The following is a 24,586-nucleotide window of genomic DNA, read 5'->3' on the forward strand; positions in this document are numbered from 1 at the left end:
ATATACCGTAGAATAGTTGGTGAAACTGTGTAGTGAATCAGGATAGGAAAAACAATAATTTGAAGAGTTGTATATAATTTATGACAAAAATTGAAAATATAAATGGAGAAAGATACGTACTTTAATTTTTTAAAATACATGTCAAAAAATACTTACGGTATATTTATGTTTTATATAATCTGAACATTATTTTGTTGTGTTCTTTTTGAGGATTTTTTCAGGAAAAAGGTACGTGGGTTGGTGCCCATGAAACGCTAAACCACCCTGCTCGCAGAATTGCGCGAAAATTCAAAAAGACCGGTGTTTCTAAACGATCGTTTATTCCAACTTGTACGTTTCGATTACGACAGAAAGAAATAAACGCTTAGAAGTCAAAAATTGAATTGAATTAAGAACTCACTTTTCTATTTTCGATCTTTGGTTCCTGCCCTTTCTTCTTTGTTTAGGATCCCCTTTCTTTGTGCTCTTAATCCAATGATTCAATGGGTCTCGTATTTCTAAGTAGACGGAGTTTCTCCTTCCTACGACCATATAAACATGTTTCGAAATTCGCTAGCCATGAGAAATCAACATGGAAGACAACAAAGTTTGTATTCTTGCGAGAGAGATAGAGATGGGTAGAATATATCTCTCTGTCTGACACATTCATGTCAAACATGTGCAGAACGAGAATTTTCTTATCTTCCGTGTTGACTTTTTACGGTTCAATTTTCGAACGGTTTTCACTAGATTTCGGTATATGAAAGCCGAGACCTGTTTACATATATGATCGTGGTCCTTTCGAGAAAAAGGTTATACTTGCGAGTATAAGAGAGAGAGAAACAGCACAATTTGTAAGAAAGTTTACATGGGCCGCCGAAAATAGGATATTGAGAAATTATGTTGAGAAATTTCGGCTGTCAATTTGTGCGACCTGTAATAGTTAATGTAAAGCTAAAGTCTTAGGAAAGTTTATGCAAAAGTAATTCTTTGATTATCTTATCTTACCCTCGTAAGATGTCAACAAATATTACTAAGAAATTTGAACTATTAATTTGATGCTATAATAAATAATTTAAAGGTATTTATCAAAGTGTCTGTTTCCCGCGCCACTTTCTCCCCTTATCCGGTTACCTTCCGTCAATAACTGGTCAATGTATTGGGTTGGCAACTAAGTGATTGCGGATTTTGTAATTAGATAGTAATGACAAACAATACAATTACAATAATGACAAACGATACAATTTTCCATCCGCATGTATTAGGTTGTCCCGAAAGATTTTTTCGTTTTATAGGGAAATAATAGATGCACAACATTCTTTGTTTTATATTATTTTATTGAATGATGTATGATCCATTCTGTTCTATCGGAATCTAATACAATCAGTCAGTTTAAATTTCGTTCTTCATTTATATCGGTTGTTTTTACTCATTTAATGGGAAGGACGAAATTTATTTATTACAAAAAAAAATCAATCCAAACAATGAAATAACAGAACTAACAGAGGAATTGATAAAATATGAGGAGGAAGGAAAGGAATAGCAGAACATGGATGCAATAACAAAGACATGGAGAAGCACACAAGAAATGTGATTGTATAGAATACAATTATATAGAATATAATTATTAGAGTATATTATAATAAATATCGAACAGAAAAGAAAATAGCAACCATGAGAGAAAACAGAAACAATCAAAAGAATTCTTCATAATAAACGTTTTAGGAGCAGCATACAAAAAGGAGATAAATATGTCGGAGATGTAGGGACATCAGGCCTTTCTTTTGGAATTTTGGGAAGGTCCCCAATACTTTGGTCTAAACTATTTATTATAGCTATACTTAGATAATAGAACTTAGAAGTAGTAGTTGTGATACGACCTGATTATGTTTGCCCGAGATTTGTGACAGTGGGCTTGGGCTCGAGGTGACACAACTGGTCGCCGAACGTAGCCACGGTCACGGGATGAACGTTTTTACTTAACAAAAAAAGTACCAATATTGAGGGACACACGCTGTATTAACAAACAAGCCCCGGGCAGGAACAAAGACGGCTTTACGCGGGTCTGCCTAGTAACGGCGCCTGGAATTTTGTTGATAACCCCGGTCAATATGCAATTGACAAATGTGATCGTGTCAGTCTTTTATTCTTGTGATCACTTTGGAGAGTTTACACACATCGTCTTGTCTGTCAGTCAGAATGATACCGAGCGTCACAGCTAACGTCACTTTGTGTTTCAAAATATATTCTTTTGAACAAAGAGTTTTCTTCGTTGACCGTGGATTCGTTATTGAACCTAAGAACATTGTCTTTACATTAAGAGTGTCTAATTACCACGATTAATTGTTAAACCCTGTTAAATCAACACTTGTACATATAATTGTAAATATAATCTCCATTGAACAACAACGATGGTTTGTCCTAATGAAGATACGCAACGCGCCTCTAAGACTAACGCCAACCCGACAAACCCGACAAATATAAAAAATTACAGTTTGATTAAGGACTTAATTGTAAAGGTAAAGATGGATCCAATATGGACAATAAAGTATTACACTGGTGGGTCGAAGAAGCGAAATGCCTATACTAACGGGATTGGAATTATCAGAAACGAAGGAAGAGAATAGAAAGAAAGCGGAATCAGCATTCACAATAGGACAACCATTTTCACTACAGTGACAACAGCAGTTCACGAAGAATTAAAAAGGGGCAAAAGCCGAAACAAAGATAAACAAGTCGCAATCCTAACTGATTCAAGAAACATATTAAATACCATAGCACACAGGTTGATAGGAACAAGAACAAGAACACCAAAGAAGGAGGAAAACATCTGCATCGATAAGATCGCCGAGTAACTGATAGAGACAGAGAAGGAAAAAATGAAACGACCCAGAAAAGGGCAAACAAGGAAAAAGAACAGACAGATATAACAGAAAAAAAATTTGTTTGATATGGATATCAGCACATGTAGGGATAGAAGGTGATGAAAGGACAGACCAAAAGACGAAAGAGTAAACAAGAGGAGTAGCGGACAACAGCTACAAAATTTCGACAATGAGTATCGACACCACCTCAAAAAAGAATCATGGAAATGAAAAGAACTAGTATGCTTAAACGGATATGCGTACGTGAATAAGGAAACATGCTTCCCTATTCTCGCTAATCAGACTAAATTATTTATTTTAATTGTATAATTTATAAAATGTATATGTATAGTTATATCTATACGCGACATACCAGGTAAACAAAGAAGAAGGGGATAATGATATATAGCTCCTCGAGGTAGCTGATCGTTACTTGACGGAGCTAATTTCCAAAAATACTACAAAGAACGCCGAGAATTATACAAACTATCAGTCCATTAATCTAATACTGTCTAATTTAACTAAAACTACTTGCACAAGATTAATTCGTCGTTTGAGGTGTCACCTACGACTTGCTCAACAACGAATTGATCACTGTACGCAACAACATCAAAGAATAAAAATTAATTCAGATATAGTTATATTCGATATCATTTTATTCGTAAAAATCTCAATAATTCAACTGAAACTAACTTATGACAATGAAATAAAAAATATAAAAACTGCACTCTTCTTGCTTCGACGATTTATGTCACCGTCGGTACGAATCATAGGTAACACCGGAAATTGTTTCAAATAACCGGTTTCATATGTAAGTGCAAGTTTCAAGTGCAAGTGAGGATGGTTCGTGAACAAATTCTAGGCGTGTACGAGTACACATTTACAACAGCAGAAGAGAAAGGGAAAGAGAGAGAATCGCTCCGAAATTATCCGACAACATCAGTATTCAGGCGGGATTGAACCCATACCTATGACATACGGGTAAAAGTAGCTTGACTCGTCGGTTCTTTTTGATTTGAGCGAGATTGCCCGACTTTCTTCTGTGATGACACCCGAAGATAGATTGTCGCCATCTTAATTATTTCCACCGTCGCGATAGCGTGCGTTACCTAAACATTTGAAGAGCGTAAGAATCGCTTTTAACTTTTGACCTGACAGTAATAAAGGCATCCTTGGTGAAATACTCAACTAGGTTAGGTGGTCACTTGAGTAGGGAAAAATCCATAAATAAAAATGCAGCTAGAAGCAATAAAAGAGGACAACCGTGATGTATCGAGTAGTTCCTCAACGTGTATAAACCTTAGCCTTCTTAAGTGAGGAATGCGAAGAAAAAAGGATCTTTTGACAAAGCCCTTTTCGATAGTAACAATTTAGAGTCGTGTCACACACAGCGCTCACATATGCACTTCTACACTACTTTCCCTTGGATCATGCCACGAATCAGGGAACCTGGAGAAGGGATTGGTCCTCATGAACTCTCACCGAATTTCATATTTTGCTAAATCAGGAACCATAACGAAGGAACGGAGAGAATCCTCAGAATCACTTTGGCTTCGATACCAACAAAATACACAGCAATCTCCAAATCCATTTCATTCTTATCTTTTTCGATAAAAGTTCTAACCTTTATCTCGCGCATTCAGCAGTTTAATGCTTCAGCATTTTAAAGTGGTTGTCTCCACCCGCGAACTTTCATCTCTAAATTAGGACAGCTCGTGCCATCTAAGCGACAAGTAGAATATTATTAAGCGACGTGAACATAAAATTGCAAGCCTGCTCGAAATCGTAATAGCTGCTAATAGTAAACATACATGTTACACTTCTGCCATTCTCATATGTTCTCGTGAGCGCGGGTCCCAAGTGGTTAACCCTGTACTTTTGTTCGCATAAAAACGTAATAAATATTTATTCACATGTCTCATAAAGTTATCAGACCAGTAACAGTACAGTTATTAATATTCAATAGTAATAACATTAATGATATACACTCCTCGTCAAAGAGATAGCCCAGGTGTGCTATCTTTAATTTCTCAATGACGCGTGTAAAGTTTTTCATCTGTAACGCATAATATCAAAACATTATGAGCTCAGGATATGCGGTTCGTTGAAAATAATTAAAAATATTATGAGGTTTAGTGTGTAACAAAAAAAAAATCGTTTTATTTTAAGAACGAAATGATAGCACATGTACAATAAGAAAATAATCAACATAAATTGTAACTAACAATAATTACTTATCAAACATATATACTTGTTTAATAATGGGTACATCCCCCTTTATTTTCTATTACTTCTATTATACGATTTGGTATCGATTTATATAGTTCCTGGATATAATTTGGCTTAACGTGTCCCATTCGCGTACAGTTGCATTTTTTTAATTCTTGTACGTGTTGATACTGCTTTCCATTCGCGTATAACGCCGTGAACAAGTTCTGCCCAGCAATTTTCAATAATATTAAGGTCCGTGAAGCGTGCATTATCTTGTTGAAAGATGTAATCAGGTCCACCAGAACCACCAGAAATGCGTTCTGCATGATTATTTATTTGTTCTTTGATTAAATTTATGTATCGGACACTATTCATTCTCCCATCGATAAACTTGATACTTGTCTTGTCGAAGTAACCGATGCCGGTCCAAACCATCACGCTGCCTCCTTCTATTTGTCGTCGAATTGCTGAAATTGTCTCTTTTCTTATGTCATGAAAATAATATTACAATCCATCAGGACCATCCAAGTTTAATCTTTTTTCGTCTGAAAATAGTACCTTCCTCCATTTCTTTTTCCAATGCACTCTTTCTTTTGCAATGCGTAAACGTTCTACTTTGTGTTTCGTTGTTAACGAAGGTTTCTTTTTCAATTTTAGCCTCTCAATATTTTTGCAAGATAGTAGAACTCGACGAACACTTGAAACACTGGCACTAACATTAGATTTCTCCATTATTTGCTTCGTTGTTAACTGTGAGTTGGAAGCTACACGCAAAATTGCTCGCTTATCACGATCGGATAACGATGACGGCCGACCAGTACTTTTCTTTTTGCCATAATCTTCAACGTTTTTTAAGAAATTGTGTATTACTCTACGACTTCTTCTTATTACTTCCGATATTTTCGCTACTGATAACCGTTGCTGTTTTAGTTCAAGAATTTGCTTTTTTTCAGACTCGCTTAATCTTTTTCCGCGTCCCATAGTTACAAATTTATGTAATATTGTACTGTAATCTTTACTCGCTGATAGATTACGAACTACTGAGCAATTTCTAAACATATTTACAGAGTGTGCTATCATTTCGACCTTAGTATTGTAGTATCGTTGACGAGGGGCCTGGAGGGTGTCGTGCGAATTATAAACAAGCGGTTGTTGAGCATGTGCGTGGTGGGACTGAGACGAAAGATATGAGGCTAAGACAAAAGATAAGGGGTTGCTAAGGGACATAAACGAATTAAAAGCAGTATGAGTTGAGAAGCCAGAGAGTGCGAATAGCGTTGTCGAGATAGTGTTGCTAGCGTTCTTGAGAGAGAGTTAAATCCGTGGTGACGAGAGTTACTAATTAATTACCTGGTTGTCTTAATTATAATATGTTGTCGTGATTAGTTCATGTTAAATAACCATCGTTTACTGTTTAATCAATATCCGTTTAATCCATTTATTGTAAATAAATTAATTATAATAGTTTACGATACTACAGTATGGAACAGTTCTTCTTTGTTGTATACAAACATCTATGACATTGTGACTTATTTGCAGCAAGTCGCATATCCTGAGCTCATAATGTTTCGATATTGTACGTTACAGACCAAAAACTTTATACGTATCATTGGGAAATTAAAGACAGCACACCTGGGTTATGTTTTTGACTAGGAGTGTAATTATTAATATAGATTTGTTTACATTTTTGATCACAGAATTTGTACTTTGTTCTGTTAATTTTAATACTTTTATTTTATTATAAAGAATATCAAACAAATTTTAGTAAATAAGATCAGAATCATTACTATATATTTAATAAATATTAAAGTATTTAACCTGTATAATAAAGGATCTTAACAATTTATTATACAAGTATACTATAAACAGCTAATACATACTTAGATAAAAGAACTTGTAAAATATGCACTGTCATGTAGGGTTTTGTGTAAGTCTTGCATGTAATGTTGTATGAACTTTTGTACATTTTCCACTTCTTGATTGTATGGGAGATTGAAACTCCAATGATACTCGCTTGGAGCTGTTATTAAGCGTAATAGGGGATAGACTAGATGGCTCACCATAAGATTGTAATTTTTCAAGCCGTTTTTGTATGGCTACAGATTTTGCTAGTTGATTATGTGTTAAACTCCTTCCTTGGAATTCCTGAGATACATGATCATTAAATTGCTTGTTAGCATTAATATTGTCATTTGATATATCTCTGTTGAAATTATTTCTCATCATTGATTTCTTTTGTACTTTCTCCGAAATTTCTACCACACAGGTATCTATATACGTACTAATATCCTTTGAAAATATGATTTAAAAATATGATTTAGTAACTTAAGATTATAAAGTTATTAAATTTATCACACCGATATCTTCTAATATATTCAAAACATTTACCGTTATCAAACGTTTTAAATTTTCTAAAGGTTCCTGAAGGTGACTGTCTCGAGGATTATGCGTAAAAATACTTCGTTCTGTGCAATATGCCACTGGTATATTCCATGATGTAGCTCGACGCCATTCTAAATTGCCACAGGCAACAAGAGATCCTATAGTCAAAATTTCTGCATACCCATACGAAGATATCCCATGCCAAAAGAGTATTGATAAATATGAAGACACAGAATCCGCATGTGGATATGCTAAATAAACAGCTTGAAAATTTTTCATACCCTAACAAATAAATAGAAAAAATTATCATTGTAAATCTTCAATCTTACATATATATTTACAATAACTTACATAGGGTTCGTTTCCAATAGAAGCAATAATTCCTACTGTATCAAATTCTCCATAAGCTGGAGTGAAGGTTTGCTTACTTATTTCACATAATGCTGTATATGTTCTCAGACGAAAACTATTATCAGAAATGTTTACTTGGATAAATGATGCATTTCGATTTGCAGTCAATAGCAACTCATTACCTCTATTACAATAAATATTATTATGCTACATTTGATTAGTAATAAAAAATAGTAGAGAAATATAATATAGAAATTAATACCTTTTTGCTGAGGGCATAACATTACAAAGTGATATACAATTTCCTTCTTTTAAAATATCTATAACTTCTTCACTGGGGGACCAAACTGAAAGAATAGCATTTGTTTCTTCCTCAATTACGCGAATTTTTAAAAGAGGTGTAACCTGTCGCGGTAGAGGTAAGCTTTCTTGTAATCGAGACTCTAATTTTTGTCTAAATTTCTCCTGTTTCATGCGACAATCATTCTTTAATTGCTCTAGCTCTTGTTCCGAACGAAATTCCTATGACAAAAATATAAATTTGCAAACAGTTATAACACAGAAAACAATTATTGTATATTGTTGTTGTTGTTATATTAGTTAATACCTCTTTAAATAATCTGTCGCAATCTTCATTCCATTCAACTGCTGCTAAATCGATACTGTCTGTATTTAAATTACTTTTGCATTTTCCAGTATGAAAATATTTCTCTGCTTTAGCATAAAATGCTTCTATCATTGACCGACATTCCTTTTCATAGATATTGCTAGCTTTTTCTTCGCATCTAGCATTTCGAAAAACTAGAATCAGGAAATGAAATTGTTTAAAATGATTAGAAAGAGCTGAAAATATTAAAAGCACGCATGCATATCTTACTAGATTCTCCTGCTGAAGTTTTCTCATGATATAACATTGGATATACCCTCGCAACTATAACTTTAATTTTCCCAATTAAGCCACCATTTGGATAAATGGTCTTTAATTTTGTGCACATTGGTCCCGATGGTACTGTATACCCTAACTTCATATCCCATCTTGCTCTTCTTGTTGAATTTGTATGTAATTTTAAACATACGTTCTCTGCAATCTAAGAGATAACAATGTTTAATGTATTAAATATTCTTCACTAAAATTTAAAGAAACTTTTGAAACTATGTTTACTTCCAAAGGTGAGCATCCTTGATCACAATTTAATAATTCAGATCCATATGTTAATAATTTTGTTCCCTCTTTTATTTTACCAGATATTATATGTTTCATCATTGCCTGATCAATTGAAGCTTGAATACTATACCATCCATCTGTTAATATCAATTTTTGGGATGATATTTTTAATTGATTTTTGTTTTCGATATCAGAATCATCACACTACATACAAAAAGAAAGAAAAACCTGAATATTGATTCTTAATAAAAAAAAAAGATTCATCTGCATTAAACAAAATTACTTTATTAATAGAAGACACACATAAAACCATTCTCTTGGTTGCAACATCATCTTTCTCTAATATTTTTCTTAAAGCCGATCTTTGAGATCTATCAATTTCCCTGTCATAACGATATTTCAATTCCATCATTACCCTGGCAGGAGTTAGAGCTCTAAAAAGTAACTCTTTTTTATAGTAATTTATATTTTTTAACATGTTCAAATTATAAAAATAATTCAAAGTTCTACCTTGGTAAAATGATATAACCTAGTTTTATTCTATCCATTGATGCTAATTTCCATACAATCCATTTGTAATGATTTTCTACCCAACCAATGGGAAGTAAGTTAGGATCTACACCTGGACTTGCTAAAAAAGATCTTTTAATTTCTGTTATTCCTACATAACCATTTTCATCCAAAATTAAACAAGCTCCATCTTCCAATTTTATACCATCAATATTATTTTGCACAATATTTTGCCTAAACAGTGTAGACCAAATTTGTAATCCAGTATCTAATGTACAAAAAGTCATTTTTGACCAAAATATGTCTCACCCGTAAAAATCTGCACAATGAAATTTATATATTGTCGCATTATCAGCTCTTAGATCCAAAATTTCAGGTGGTAATTTTCTGTTAACAAGCTAATAAACAAAGATCAATAATTAAAATTTAATTGTTTAATAAAAAATTATCTTTTTTCTTAAACCTTACCTCTTCATATGTACATAGAATAGGTTTTTCTCCCTTACTAATTTCTTTCCATGATATACGATTATTGGAATTACTCTTTCTGTGAAAATATAATTTACTGATTGTTGGTTTAGGCTTACTTTTTTGCTTCATACTAATTTGTTTTTCCTATAAGTATAAATTAAGATATCATTTTTTGAAGTTTCTTTTAATAATAACATTAATAGTAACGATAAGACATATTATATTGAAGCTTACTTGTTCTAAAGCGGCTTCTAAACGTTTCTCTAATACAGTTACAGATTGATTTATAAAGTCTATCATTAATTGAGAGTCACCAAAATCATTAACGACTGCAGAGTCATACTGATCCTGTTTATCTGTTAAATCTTGCTTCTCTGTTAAACAATTATCTTTTTTATTTATATATTGGTTCGGACTTGCATAATCATCATTTAACTTTTCTACATTATCTATACATTTATCTGCTTTATTACATAAACATGCCAACTTATCTACTTTATTTTTTGAGGTATTTGTAGTTTCTCTTCTACCTGTACTCCTTCGCTTTTTACGAATAAATTGTCCTCCTATTACTGGGCTAGATGGAACATTTACAGTTACATCATTTTCTTTAATTTCCTTAGGAGATATTTGTTGCTCCGTGAAATCTAAATCCTTCTCATCAGCTAAAAGTGCAGCTGCACTAGCTATTTCATGTGAAATTACATAGTTATCTATTATTTCATCACTTTCCTTGCTTGTTTCAGTAATATTAATCATAATATTATCATTTAATTTAAGTTCATCACAATTTAAAGTTACTTGCATAGATACTGAAGATGTGCTTTGATTTCCTTTTTCTTCATTATTCAATGAGTTTCTATGAGTAGATTTTAAGACTTGAAACTCATTACTAAATCGTAACTTTTTAAACTGACTAGATTTTGCTTTGTTGTTCAAAGATACACTGTCATCTACATCTTTAATTTTTCGCTTCTGCAATGGTTTAGGTAATGCAAGAATAGTTTCAAAATCTTTGGAGATTTCTTCTTGAAATATTGCTTTTGCTTTTGATAGTGCTTCATTGGTCACATTAACGCATTTACCACTTGCAGTTTGAAATCCAACATCTGGTATTTGCGCATTAAATGTATTAATTTCATTTTCAGCTTTAAATTTTTGTTCAAAGTTGTCACTTTCTTTAAACTCATTATTAAAGAATTTCTTTGCTTTTGATAGTGCTTCATTGGTCACATTAATGCGTTGACCACTTGCAGTTTGAAATCCAACATCTGGTATTTGCGCATTAAATGTATTAATTTCATTTTCAGCTTTGAATTTTTGTTCAGAGTTGTCACTTTCTTTAAACTCATTATTAAAAAGTTCTCTTGCTTTTGATAGTGCTTCACTGGTCACAGTAATGCGTTGACCACTTGCAGTTTGAAATCCAACATCTGGTATTTGCGCATTAAATATATTAATTTCATTTTCAGCTTTGAATTTTTGTTCAGAGTTGTCACTTTCTTTAAACTCATTATTAAAGAGTTTCTTTGCTTTTGATAAAGCTTTCTCAGACACATGGATTGAATTACCACTGGCAGTAGCGAAACCAAATGAGAAACCATCACTTTTATTATGCATATTTATATATATTAAACTTTTAAAATCTGCACGAAAATATATTTATTAAATAGATTGATATTAAAACAATGCCAACACTGAAAATCATTTGTTTTTACATTTTGATTGATGATATTTAAGCATTTTTCATAATTACCATTTTCCAGGTATTAAGACGAATTTTGCGATAAACACATGTTGTCAAAGGATGCCATCTGTAGAAGTATCTGACAAATCAAATTTTTTTGTGGGAAAAATGCCATCTACATATTATATTATAAAGTCAGATTAATACTATCTGATATTATTTTAACTCTCATAAACTATTAATTGTACCAAATTTTATAGGTTAAAATAAAGTAATTCATTTGAAGAAGATAAGTTGTTATTTTGCCAAATAAATTAAAAATATAATTTCAAAAAATATTTATTGCTTGTTAGTAATATTTAAGCGAAAATTAGATATATATAAATATATAGAATTATTTAGCTAATCTATTTTAAGAAAATTTATATTTTAGAAATTTCTAATTTTCTATGGATATAGTCAAATTAAATTGCATTACATATCAGTATATTATAAGCATAGCATGTATAAGCTGACATAAGTATCATACATCAATATATTATAAAGAAAATAATTCTCGTAGTTTCTTAATATAGGTAATCAATATTCTAATTTCAAGTTTTCTTCAGCATTTTATGAGACAATAATTTTGAAATTAATATGAATTATAGATATCATAATGTAATACTAAATTTTTATTTTCTTTCATAAAAAAGATGTTTTTACTTTCCTAAGAAAATAATTATACTACAATTTTATGCTTTGAATAATCAAATATTAAATTTCATTCTATATTTAAATAAAAATTTTAGGCAAGATCCTGTCTTGGGAAACGTGAATATTGTCAATAATCTATAGAACCGGCAAAATACTGGTCTAACCTCATTACGTTTTTTGTATTAGTGCATGTGATTTTGCGCGGGAGACTAAGATTAATATATTTAATATATTAATCAGTTAATATGAAATTTAAAGCGTATACTGGAATTACATGGTCCGTTTTAGAACTTACGGGCCTTATAGAAGATGAAGATTCTTGTGTATATTTTGAGAAATTTAAGAAACATGTTGGTTTGCATCCATTTCACTTAACGAACTTAAATACCGCATTAAATGAAATTTTAAGTTCGAATTTGAATTCCTACGATCCTGAGTATGTATATAATTTTCATTAATTGTAATAAGATACATTCTTTATATAAATTTTTATTCAACATCTATTTAAATTAAATGTAAAAAGCAAACATATTTCTTGGTTATGTTTATATTCTGACGCTAGAAATATTTTTTAGTGCATTTTCAAAATTATATTTATTACAGCTTGAAAGGATTTTTATTGGCTTATAAAAACCCTAAATTATTAACACCTTTGGGAGAAATATTTTATGATACATGTTTTATTCATGTTGATACTGAAGCAGACTTTTATATATTTAGACCAGAAGTTGGGTGTACATTGAAAGGTAAAACTATTTTATCATAACATAGTTCTTAAATTGTCTAGTTGTTATTAATGAACATAGGGTTTGTAGGAATAGTGAATAAAAAGGGGCTAGATCACATTGGGATTCTCGTACATAAGGCATTTAATGTATCAATTCCAAAACCAGATGACGAAGAAAATTGGCCAGGTGATAATCTTGAAATTGGACAAGAAGCAAGATTTGTAATAACACTTCTTGATTTTAGTAGTAAATTACCTTTTATTCGTGGTGTCTTAAATGCAGAGTAAGTATATCTAAATTTTATTTTGTTTAGGCTTTAAATTCTTTTCATTTGTTTTTATATATTCGAAACTTTCTTATTTCAGTGATTACTTACGTGGTTGTAGATTAATGCCAAACAGCAATAGTAACAAAAGATTACCTTCTGAGAATACTATTCAAAATAATAATCAGGTTTTGGAAAAAGATGTTAAGCATACTAAAAATCATACATTTTTTGCAACTGATTCTGAAAATACCACTGATGAAGATGTAGCAAAAGTAAAGAAAGAATCTGTCCAATGGAAAAAATCAGAAAAGAAATTAAAACATGAAGAATCAATCACATACAGTGAAAAGAAGAAGAAAGATAAGAAACATGATAAAGAGTTTAAAGAAATAAATGAATCGAAACCTAAATCGATCAAGGTAGAAACTGTACATGATCACTATACAAATAATCTTTCCTTAAATAGTAAATTAATGGAAAATGAAGAATTAGAATCTATTAATTTAAAAAGTAAAGTTAAAAAGAAATCCAGAGTTCAACATTCTCAAAGTTGGATAAATGAAGATGATGATGAAAAGCCTGCACAACATTTACCTAGCGAAATATCAAATAAATCTATTTTAGAATCTAAGGATGATATCATGAAAATTAAGGTCGAACATAATGTAGTGATTGGAAGTGATATTGAAATTATACCTGAAAATAAGCCCAAGCTAGAGAGAAAATCTATGAAAAGAAAGAGTTTAGATGATAATGATACTTCCTTAGCTGATTTGAATGCAGATAAATGCATAGTAAGTTCAAGGAGTATAAATAAAAGAAGTTCAAAGAAAATAAAACTGGAAGAATCGAATGATAAATACACACATGAAGTAAGCGATGATGCACAAGATTCCCCAAAGAAGCAATTTAAGAAACATAGAGATTCTTTAAAGTTGGAAACCTCTGAAAGTGACCAAGTCTCAATGAAAAGATCTAATATTTTAGATTCTGAAGTTGTGTTTCAAAATATAAAAATTAAGAAAGAGAAAATTATTAGTGAATCTGAAAACACACAAGACGAAGATTTTGTAGAAATAAATAAAATGTCAGAAAAGGATCCTGACTTAAACACATTTAGTTCTACTTATGATGTAGAAGAAGATAAAAATAATGCTATTAAAAAGAAACGGAGAAAACATTCGAAGAAAGTTATTATAGATACGAGCACAATTAAAGTAGAACCCGAATTTGAAGACGTAATTAAAATAGAACATGGATTTGAAGAAACTGCAATTAAAGTGGAAAATTCTAATAATAATGATGATATAAATGAAGACGTCTATTCAGAACAAGATGTAAAAGCAACGACTAGTTCACCTAGGAAAAAACATAGTGTCAACTTGAGTGATGATAATAATAGAAGTAACATAAAACGTTCGAAAAAGAAAGAAGTAGATGAAGAGATACACAGCGGAAAAGTAAAAACGGAGAAATTTGTAGTAATTGATGGATCGGATATTGACAACAATGATGCTAATCTTCAAAATACTGAAAAAAAGAAAAAACATAGTAAGCGATCATTACATAAACAACTAAATAAATCTAGGGAATTTGAATCAGGTAATGAGTCTGAGTTTGACTTTAGGAATGTTAAAATTAAAACCGAGAGGTTTTCAGATAGTTAGGAAGATTAGAAAATACATATATAATTAATAAAAATTAAACTGTAACACATAATTTCATTTTATCTTCCTTTTTTTAAGAAAGACATACTTAAAGTCACATATACATTTATAAAAAAGGTTATAATAAACATACAATATGACATATTTACAAGAATATATATTTAATATGTATATATATGAATTTTATTTTGCTATGCTAGCAATGACCATATTGAACATATTTTGTACATGTTACTGATAGATTATTTTTTTATTCCATGAATTTTAACCTGTATACTTCATCCTTTTCTTATATGAGTAAATTTCATTTACTTATAATGTATCATGTTGCAATAAGACTTTATGGCTGAATAAATATATCATTATTTTGCCATATATCATATTTTGGAAAATTGGAGTACAAATGTAATTTGTAAATGATATGATGATAAAATTATTTTACGTATACAATTTTACGTAAAACTTATGTAAAAACGTAATGTAAAACTTTTTCTATTGTAAACCATAAGAATGTAAAATTTACAAAACTACTTTATATAAATACGTGAATAGATTTTCGTAGTATATACCTTATAGGTTTAAGAGAATGTGCAAGAGTGAATATTGTAACAATGAATATTAAGAAATATAAAAATATGTTTATTAGTACATACAGATTTATTATTTTACATCACAGTTATTGCAAATTTTAATTCTTGTTGCGTACTAAATTTTGGAAGATATCAGGGAATTGAATTTTAATCTCAAAGTAATCACCAGCTTATAAAAAAATGTAACCACAACTTTGTTTTTAGAAAATATTAATGTAATTTATACACGTATGATGCTCTGTTCCTTATAAATTTATTATAAAACAGAAAGTTTTCGCGAAATAAATAACTAATAAAATTATTAGTATCTTCATACTTAAGGAGTTCAATGCAAGTTGTGTTTTAGCATTTTCCTTGTACGTTATGTCATATGATGATAGAAATACATATAAATTAGACACTTTTATGCAATGTCCATACTTTATTTTTTAAATGAGTCGTTTAAACATATAAAAGAAGGTACTGGTAATTTAATTGTTTGAAACTTTTTTTTTATTCCTCACTTATATCAAGGAATTCTTGTAAAAGCAGTAATCTGTTTATTTCGGAAAATTTACAATGAAAAATTTTATATAAAAACAATTACAACTTTCAAGCATTTTCCTACGCTTAATGGTGTGATCAAATATTTTGTCCTTACATATTAACATTTATTTTTAAAGTACCATTTATACTATATTGTTTGATGATATATATTTATTTACATATACACGCTTTATGTACATTATTCTTATATAACATACGTAAATTATTGTTTTTATTCGATCGGTTCACCTAGCTGCATCGTGAAATAATTTCATCAGTTTCATCTTTCGGTATAAGAATATTCTTATCTTCCTGGTTTTTGCACAAAAATATAAGAAACGGTATGACCAATATTTACGTGAAAAAATTACGTCGAAATGTTTATAAAAAATGCAAATCAAGTTCACAATCAAGTTCTGAAAGAAAAATATAATTGAAAAAGAAGCTCATAGGAATGAGATCTGTTCAAAGGAAGATTTTAACATCTACTTTTATAATAAAATTGTAGTATGGAACAATGAACGGTCGAAATACATTCAAGAGCATTACAGAATGTGATATTCAAAAATGTTTCTTAACTGTATTTTTATAGTTTTTAGAAATTCATTTTTCATCACTGTGTAAGGATAAAAAATAATTAGTTATCTTTAAAAATAAAACTTCACTTATTATAATAAATTAAATATCGAGTTTTGTTTTAATCTTGTAATGCTTGCAAATATTTGGAGAACATTTTCAGAAATTCCAGCCAGAAAATTTTAGTATTGTCATAAGATATCGAGTATTTTATATTCAAAATAATTTCATATTGTGTATATTCAAAATAATTCATCACAGTATACGCTGACGAGGTTCTAATCCCTATATACCTGATTTGTATCATTGTTGTATGCCCTCTTAAAACAACATATGACATGTGAAGAGATTGTGTGTTCACGTTGCAACGTGCACTGCTTGTAGCTGCTGGAACGTTCGTTATTATTCTGCGGTTTCTTATAATTTAATTAGGTACGCTTTGCGTCATATATTACGCGTTCTGTGAGAATACATATATACACGCAACGTTAATTTGTCGCTAAAACAACGAACAGGAACTTGGACCTTAACGCCTGCTAGCGTTCGTTCCCTGGTGTTCGCCGGAACTATCTAAATTTCATCCGATGCGTTCAATAATTGAAAGATGCTCCGTTGATTTGTATGCAGTGGCACGATAAAACATTTATACTGATTACTGTGAAAAAGATTTCAGATACATGTATGTATGTACAGTATTAACTTAACTGCTCGCCTTACGAAACGGACAGTGTACAATGAATATATTATATACATATAAATATCTATGTAATTGATTCTTGAAGCAATAATCGATGTACGATATCACTGTCTATTGTCTTCTAAATGTCTTCGAAACTATGTAAAACAATTCATTAAATACAAGATGCGTCGTTTGAAGGAAAGACTATCCTATGTGCGATGATTTTATTGTAGATTCAGTCACTCTTATTCTTCTTTTTAATAAAGTTATGTATTTTTTGTATATACTTCTGATACTTATGCAACAAGAAAAGATTTTTACGTTTGTATAGAAATTAATTTAATTATTTCGTAATAATAAATTGAAAATATTATTATAGGAAGTATACTTTTAAAAGAATTAAACTATCGTGATGTTAAAGTCATAAATTGGTCCTTTATAAACTGCTTAAATAATATTCTTAATAAATGATTAATAAATGTTCCCCTTTATCTATCATAGTTTCGATGAAGTTTAGAGGATAAGAGCCACCGAATGATCCTGGGTATTACTTTTGATGGAGATGAAGAATAGACGGAAATAAATCAGTGGATTAGGATGAAATACAAATTGAGGTAGGAGACCTAATATAATCGCGCGAAGCTCCTGAGCGAAAAATTCGAAATTGACATCTCTAAACAACTAGTTAATTAACAATAAATTGAACTAAAATATTGAGATAAAAATAACATTCTTACAATATTTAAATCGTATTTAATCTTGTACAAAAACAGCAAACGTTTAATTATAAAATTACGAAAAAAGCCATTTAATCATCTATTTAAGTGATAAAAAAATATTGATTTGATTCTCAGATGGCTATAACTCTATGTACGAATTATTCTGAATTATCCTTGTTTACAATGCTTCATAATCGTTTGACGACCATAGCTAAAGAAATTCTGGATCAGTCTCTGTTTACTCGTTTTCAAAATGAACGTAGACATTCATTTCAACTTAGTAGTAGATTATAATCGTTCTGTACGTTCGATATTCCATTTTTTTGATCACAGAAATGATATGTCTATAAAACTAAAACGTACAACGATTTGACGCGTTTTCTAAACAGCACCATCTCAGCACCAAGAATATCTATTTTAATTGTTTCAAAACATCAATCAAAAAAGATTTGTAGTGATGTTCGTGCACTAGTTTCCGGATAGTTGAAACATGGACACAGCTGGTGAAGTTTGATCAAGTACTCAAGCACGATGAAAATAAAACAACGAAACGAAAGAACGTCATCTTGATCCTCACTTGATATCATATGTACACACACTTCTAGTTTCTGTAAAACAGTTGGCGTAAGGTATCTTCATTGGACACTTGGAAATACGACTCAATTAAAACGTATGTACTATGGAAGCGGCCAGGGTAAACCAGAAAAGTCCACGGGACCACCTAAACCTGCATCCGCCTCTAGGAGGCTCATTATCACGGCCATTGCTGCTTCGTCGTTGCCATCAGATGGCACTGGGTTCGGTGATTCGTTAATCGTCGTACCACCGATCATGTCCATCATATCTTCGTCTGGTGACGCTCCTAAAACGAGGTGGATATTATGTTATACGCCACGATCATTTAAAATAGTTCGCGCGGTGTTGCTATGCACGCTACTATTGAAATTATAACGCTATGCTAGAAATATGAGCACTATACTGAAGGTTTGATTGCTGGATGTTCGAACCGTTGGAAGATCACTAATGCTAACATCGTTTTACCATTCTTGTTTTCTTTTATCGAAATTGTTTTAAAATACAAAATAGCCCTTAGTGGTGAGATGTATAACGAAGTAAAGTATTCGCAATAAAACTAATTCATTTTGAAAGAAATTAAGGATTAAAAATTTCTATTAAATACTACGTTCAATATGAAAATTCTTGAGGTATCAGAACGAACGCCCCTCACCCAATTTCGCTCAGAGAAAACCATTGTTTCGCGTTTGAGGACGATCGATCAAATTTTTGATCTCCTTTTCTCTGAGCGACCTGATCTTTTTTTTTGGTAAATCCGGCAATTACACTACACACCAAGAAAACGACTCCTTAGAGACAGTAATAGCTATGACCTTGGTCGTTCGCGATGCTGTTCAGCTGCAAGTTGTTTGCTATGTGGTTGTATGTTGGCGTAGGATTACTGCTGCTGTTGTTGCTGCCTCTGGTTGACTGCGTCATGTCTTGCACTCTCTCTGGCGATGCGGTGGTAGTGATCTGTGTCTTGTAACGAAAAGAAAATATTGTAGAAAAACATCATCAAATACATTGAATACTTTATTTAATCCTTAAAATATTTATTTGACTCTTAAATATTGTTTATTAAAATATTACAAAATGGACAATTAATGTTGAAACGTATTAAATTAAATTTATTTTAATTTAGTTGCTCTTACACAGATGATATTATCGCTTAGCTGTTATATGTATATATATGCAAAATAGAATTACTCGATTTATAAAAATTCTTTCCCCGTGTAAAAAATTAAGTTCTATAGATTAAAATAAAAATATTATTAAATATCCTTGAGATCTAGATAGAAATATAGCACAATGCACAGTATATTTGAACATTATTTCTATTGCAACTCCGAATACAGTCGATATTTCGCTTATGTCTAAGGTATACAAGGAAATGTTCTATAAATGAAAGTGTATTATTTTAGAATATTCTCATTTAATTACTTTATTAAATCGATTTGATTTAAGCTTCTATTATTGTACATATTATATAAAATATTAGTATTATATTAGGAGTGTGAATTAGTTTTGGGGACTAACAAGAATGTGCTTTAGTTGTAGGTTTCAGCGAGTGCATCAAATTACAATGTGGCAAAGTGTTGATATTTATGTTTGATGTCTAGTATGTTAGAAGTAACAGACGCGTAAACAATCGAATTTTAAAAGCAGCAAAAGGGAATTTATAAATTTCCCAGTCGAAAGATAATACTCTTTATTTGGTGAGACCAAGAAGGTGTGGACTACGAGCTATTGAAACCGAGCGAAGCTGTTACCGAGGATCGTTATCGACAATAACTGTATAACTTGAAGCGTACTTTAAGCCAAGAATGTCCACAAATATCAAATAAACGACGCAAAGTCATTCTGTTGCGTGACAATGCACGACCACATGTTGCAATAACAGTGAAACGAACGTTGTTGCAGCTCGAATGGGAAGTCCTTCCACAACTCGCATATCCTCTAGACCTGGATCCATCGGACTACCATCTTTTCCAGTCATTGCAGCACGTACTAGAAAGTACACACTTCTCAAATCTCGAAGAAGTGTAAAATTAGTAAATGAATAGATCAATCCGACAACTAAACCGTTCTATCATCGCAGTATCCATTAGTTGCAAGATGGGCAAAAGTTGTAGAAAACGGAGGAAAATATTTTGATTAATGTAACTCCATTGATTTTCTTTAAATAAATAATAAACCTTTTAATCAAAAAAATCCCTCGAGACCAATTCATACTCCTAATATTACTATTTCATATCAAATAGGTTCTAATTAAATTCATTTTTGTTCTTTTAAGATTGTAGTAAACAAAACTCAATACGGTTATACAGGGTGGTTGGTAACTGGTGGTACAAGGGGAAAGGGGGTGATTCTACGCGAAAAAAGAAGTCGAAAATATAGAATAAAAATTATTTTTTTTTTTTAATTTTTCCATCGAGACAACGATCTACAGTGAGATAAGTTATAACGTACCGCACGCGTACCGAGCGAAAATTCAAAGTCGATTTTTTCGAAAACAAAGCCTCAAACGAAAAAATTTTATTCTATATTTTCGACTTCTTTTTTCGCGTAGAATCATCCAATTTCTGCCTGTACCACCAGTTACCAACCACCCTGTATATTCTGGTAGATATCGATGATAACTTTGTCATTTAAGGTATGATTGCAGATAACAAAATGACTGCAAAGATAGAGAGATAGAATATTAAATAATGTATGTTACATACATTATATAGATATATATTGCTTTTACTATACACTGGTTTTCTGTTAATAATCATTTTCTAAATGACAAAGAAATCGAGGGTGCAATTTCTGTGGCTATAACTACCTCGGTGCTTAACAAAGCAGGTTCCGGTCCTGGTCCGGGACTGCTACCGGAAGAAGAATCCTCACCGCGTCTTTGAAGATCCAAAACCTCTTCAGCTATTTGCCTTCCGATTTTACTTACCTCTACGTGACTCGAGATCAATCTCTCTAATCCGCCGTTACCTAAAATTATTTTTTGAAATATTAAGACTATAAAATAGTAGAAACAATAACAGAACAATAACGTACTAACAGTTAATGAAATTACAAAAATTACAACAATAAGAGCTTCGACGAATATTTTTTACTTTGTACTAGTAAATGCAGTTGAATCCATTCGTTATGAATAGACTGCGAATGTTTACGCATTTATGGGATATTTAAAAGTGCAAACATACACTTCATTACTTTACATTATATGGAATAATATATGAAATATTCAAAATCTAGTACTTGTTATTCAATTAATAGATAAAATAATTCTTTGTATAGGTTCCATTTCTTCATTTCTGTTCATAAAAAGATGCATAAATATCCCCAATTTAGATATAATGGTGTTTGAAAGTATTTGAACATTCATAGGAACATTGTCTAAGATTTTGTATAGCATACAACCTGATACGACTATTATGTCCACATTAGTGGAGTACAAAACAAATACGAAAATATACGTGGAAGTTACAAGATATTTCTTGCAAACACACTTCCCAAAGGTTACAAAATTATTTAAACGGTTTTAATATCTAATAGAACCACTTTTGTCATTAATTATATGTTTAAAGTAACTATAAATGCTATGTTCTTTTTACCAATTAACAATAGGTATCTTGTAACTTTTATATACATATTTTCAAACTGGTTCCAAATTTTGTTAGTGTAATTATGATAACTGTGCCTTGTTACAACGTTAATGAAATTTCGAAAGGATTTATATAACGCAAATAATTTATTCATAAAAATTTTCTACAGTAAATGTTCAAATATTTTTGTATCAAAGGATAAACAGTTATAAACTCTGTAATTGCTATGAACTATGAATTGAATTTAGAACTAAAAGTGAAGTGTTTCGTCGATTTACACTATAAATTATTTTCATATGTAAATCGAAATTAGTATTTACATGGAAGGATAGGTTTCAAGGTTTTTGTAATATTTTATTGTTCAGCGTAAAGTGAACGATTTATTTATATATTACATATAATTCTTATACATGAAACTGTTTTTAAAGCTTGTTTCTTTCTTTGATGATCTTCTTCATCTTTTATTAGAGAAAGATGACACAATATACATATACGTATTTATCAATGAGAATATATTCTAAAATACTGCATTGAACCGATTAATCTTTTCATATTTTTTCAGCAATATCCGACTGAAATCATGCAATTGATATATCGTGTAAATCGAGAATTAAATGTTTATTAAACATATACGTAAAATTATATCAAATATACATGTATCTATGTATATTTTACTTACTTTGTGTAAAGTAGTCGTAATTGCCTTGAACACTGGAATCCTCAGATCTGTTTCCACTGTTTGTGATCGATCGCGAGTCACAGCTAGATACGTTTATTTTCATTAATTTCAATGTTTTATCCGAATGTTATAGAATTATTACATTATAATAAAAGACCAATACTATCAAAACTTACGAAGTAACAGAGTTTTTTGCTATTAGGTACTCAATATCTTTGGTCCATGGATTTCTGAAAGATTTCCATTCGGATTGAAGCTTCACGAAACTCGCACCTTTGGTCCTAAATCTGTATATCTAAACAGAAATATCGTTCTTGTTGCAAAATTCTCATTCTCCTTAGACATAGATGCGATAATTAATCTAATTAATCTTTAGAAGCTACCTTGGATGGAAGTTTACTGCAGAAAATCTTTTTTAAATTGAACGATTAATAAAGTTATACACAAGAAGAATTAAATCTTTCATTATTATTCAATACTGTATGAATAAAGAGAAGAAACATTATTGTTTGCAGCAGTTACAAATATTAATATTTATTATATTTAATATTGTTATAAGATGATAATATTAAAATAAAATTCACATGAGGTGTAACTTCATCCACGATAGCGTTTGAGGATTATTTTTGATATTGTTGATAATGATTCTTTATTTAATTTTATCAAATGTTGTGTTTATTATAAATTTGAAATAATGATTAGGAAAGAGAAAATGTATTTTGAAACTCCCACAATAAACGCTATTCAAATGATGATGGAATCTTAAACTAATTGTTATTAAGTGTATTCGTTGGAATCATGTAAAAAAAAATCACCAATTAAATAGTGTTCTTTGTCAATGGTAACTGTTATTACGAAAACTGAATTGTTGGCAACAGAGAATTTTTTGTTTTCGAGATAGATTCAAACCTTAAAGTCAATCATTTTTGAAAAAAAAATATAGACGGTGCTTGGTAACTGGTGGTACAAGCCGAAAGAGGGTGATTCTACTCGAAAAAAGAAGTCGAAAATATAGAATAAAAATTTTTCATTTGAGGCTTTGTTTTCGAGAAAATCGACTTTGAATTTTCGCTCGGTACGCGTGCACTTTATCGCGTCTCGTTATAACGGATCTCACTGTAGATCGTTGTCTCGAATTTAGAAAAAAAAGAAAAATTAAAAAAAAAAATTTGTATTCTATATTTTCGACTTCTTTTTTCGCGTAGAATCACCCCCTTTCCGCTTGTACCACCAGTTACCAACCACCCTGTATAATAGTTTACTAGTATATGGAGATATTGTTTCAAAATATAATTTGTTGTAGTATATTGTCTGAAACATTTTGTGATCATTTTTCTATATGATTAACAAGAATTAATACAATCTTGACTATGAAAGAAATATTTTATATTTAATATTTATTTTCACTAAATGTTTGTTTTATTTCAATTTTTGCAATTATATGCCTTATTCTGGCCCAATATATACAGGGTGGTTGGTAACTGTGGATCTACAGTGAGATCCGTTATAACGTACCGCACGCGTACCGAGCGAAAATTCAAAGTCGATTTTCTCGAAAACAAAGCCTCAAACGAAAAATTTTTATTCTATATTTTCTACTTCTTTTTTCGCGTAGAATCACCCCCTTTCCGCTTGTACCACCAGTTACCAACCACCCTGTATATTAGATACATAAT

General features: G+C 30.8%; 3 protein-coding genes and 1 long non-coding RNA gene across 6 annotated transcripts in view; 2 read left to right on the top strand and 2 right to left on the bottom strand.

Annotated features, from left to right (window-relative positions):
* Positions 1–375: 375 nt before the first annotated feature.
* LOC138184206 (uncharacterized) lies at positions 376–5,120 on the top strand. The gene is made up of 2 exons (XR_011174286.1): positions 376–510; positions 4,793–5,120. It is a non-coding gene; the product is annotated as an uncharacterized LOC138184206 (long non-coding RNA).
* Positions 5,121–5,847: 727 nt separating this feature from the next.
* LOC138183886 (breast cancer type 2 susceptibility protein homolog) lies at positions 5,848–11,703 on the bottom strand. The gene is made up of 13 exons (XM_069121363.1): positions 11,652–11,703; positions 10,168–11,579; positions 9,931–10,077; positions 9,772–9,860; positions 9,463–9,696; positions 9,236–9,386; positions 8,950–9,156; positions 8,665–8,875; positions 8,395–8,588; positions 8,050–8,309; positions 7,788–7,971; positions 7,443–7,718; positions 5,848–7,343 (listed from the first exon to the last, which is right to left on the bottom strand). Exons 1-13 carry the CDS (start codon positions 11,674–11,676, stop codon positions 6,966–6,968), a joined length of 3,768 nt encoding a protein of 1,255 aa, XP_068977464.1. The 5' UTR covers positions 11,677–11,703; the 3' UTR covers positions 5,848–6,965.
* Positions 11,704–12,398: 695 nt separating this feature from the next.
* Polr1F (RNA polymerase I subunit F) lies at positions 12,399–15,408 on the top strand. 2 transcript variants are annotated; one of them, XM_069110007.1, is made up of 4 exons: positions 12,399–12,752; positions 12,920–13,062; positions 13,123–13,327; positions 13,410–15,408. In XM_069110007.1, the coding sequence occupies exons 1-4, from the start codon at positions 12,562–12,564 to the stop codon at positions 14,977–14,979; spliced, it is 2,109 nt and encodes a 702-aa protein (XP_068966108.1). In that variant the 5' UTR covers positions 12,399–12,561; the 3' UTR covers positions 14,980–15,408. The 2 variants fall into 2 exon arrangements, with proteins under 2 accessions (XP_068966108.1, XP_068966118.1); XM_069110017.1 differs by having other exon boundaries at positions 12,412–12,752; positions 13,132–13,327.
* Positions 15,409–16,245: 837 nt separating this feature from the next.
* cyc (basic helix-loop-helix ARNT-like protein cyc) overlaps positions 16,246–24,586 on the bottom strand; it is a 90,178-nt gene continuing 81,837 nt past the window's right edge. Inside the window, exons 11-15 of one of the 2 annotated variants that reach the window (XM_069121400.1) lie at positions 23,087–23,205; positions 22,911–22,993; positions 21,454–21,614; positions 19,457–19,604; positions 16,246–18,930 (exon numbers count right to left, since the gene is read on the bottom strand). In XM_069121400.1, the coding sequence (XP_068977501.1) occupies positions 18,746–18,930; positions 19,457–19,604; positions 21,454–21,614; positions 22,911–22,993; positions 23,087–23,205 (696 nt within the window). In that variant the 3' untranslated portion in view covers positions 16,246–18,745. Of the gene's footprint in view, positions 18,931–19,456; positions 19,605–21,453; positions 21,615–22,595; positions 22,804–22,910; positions 22,994–23,086; positions 23,206–24,586 lie in introns of those variants that run through there. The other variant, XM_069121409.1, reaches the window with a different exon arrangement.

Source organism: Bombus flavifrons, chromosome 1 (assembly GCF_040668555.2).
Source record: "Bombus flavifrons isolate JBK064 chromosome 1, iyBomFlav1_principal, whole genome shotgun sequence".
Taxonomy (NCBI): Eukaryota; Metazoa; Arthropoda; class Insecta; order Hymenoptera; family Apidae; genus Bombus; species Bombus flavifrons.

What these genes read in the sequence shown, in the direction of transcription:
- LOC138183886 (XM_069121363.1), bottom strand. Translation starts at nt 11,676, where the DNA reads ATGCTTAAATATCATCAATCAAAAT. An exon ending in AACTTCAGCAGGAGAATCTA is followed by an intron (nt 8,589 to 8,664) that starts GTAAGATATGCA and finishes TCCTGATTCTAG; the next exon opens with TTTTTCGAAATGCTAGATGC. An exon ending in CTATTGGAAACGAACCCTAT is followed by an intron (nt 7,719 to 7,787) that starts GTAAGTTATTGT and finishes TTTATTTGTTAG; the next exon opens with GGTATGAAAAATTTTCAAGC.
- Polr1F (XM_069110007.1), top strand. Translation starts at nt 12,562, where the DNA reads ATGAAATTTAAAGCGTATACTGGAATTACATGGTCCGTTTTAGAACTT. An exon ending in AGTTGGGTGTACATTGAAAG is followed by an intron (nt 13,063 to 13,122) that starts GTAAAACTATTT and finishes TAATGAACATAG; the next exon opens with GGTTTGTAGGAATAGTGAAT. An exon ending in CGTGGTGTCTTAAATGCAGA is followed by an intron (nt 13,328 to 13,409) that starts GTAAGTATATCT and finishes TTCTTATTTCAG; the next exon opens with TGATTACTTACGTGGTTGTA.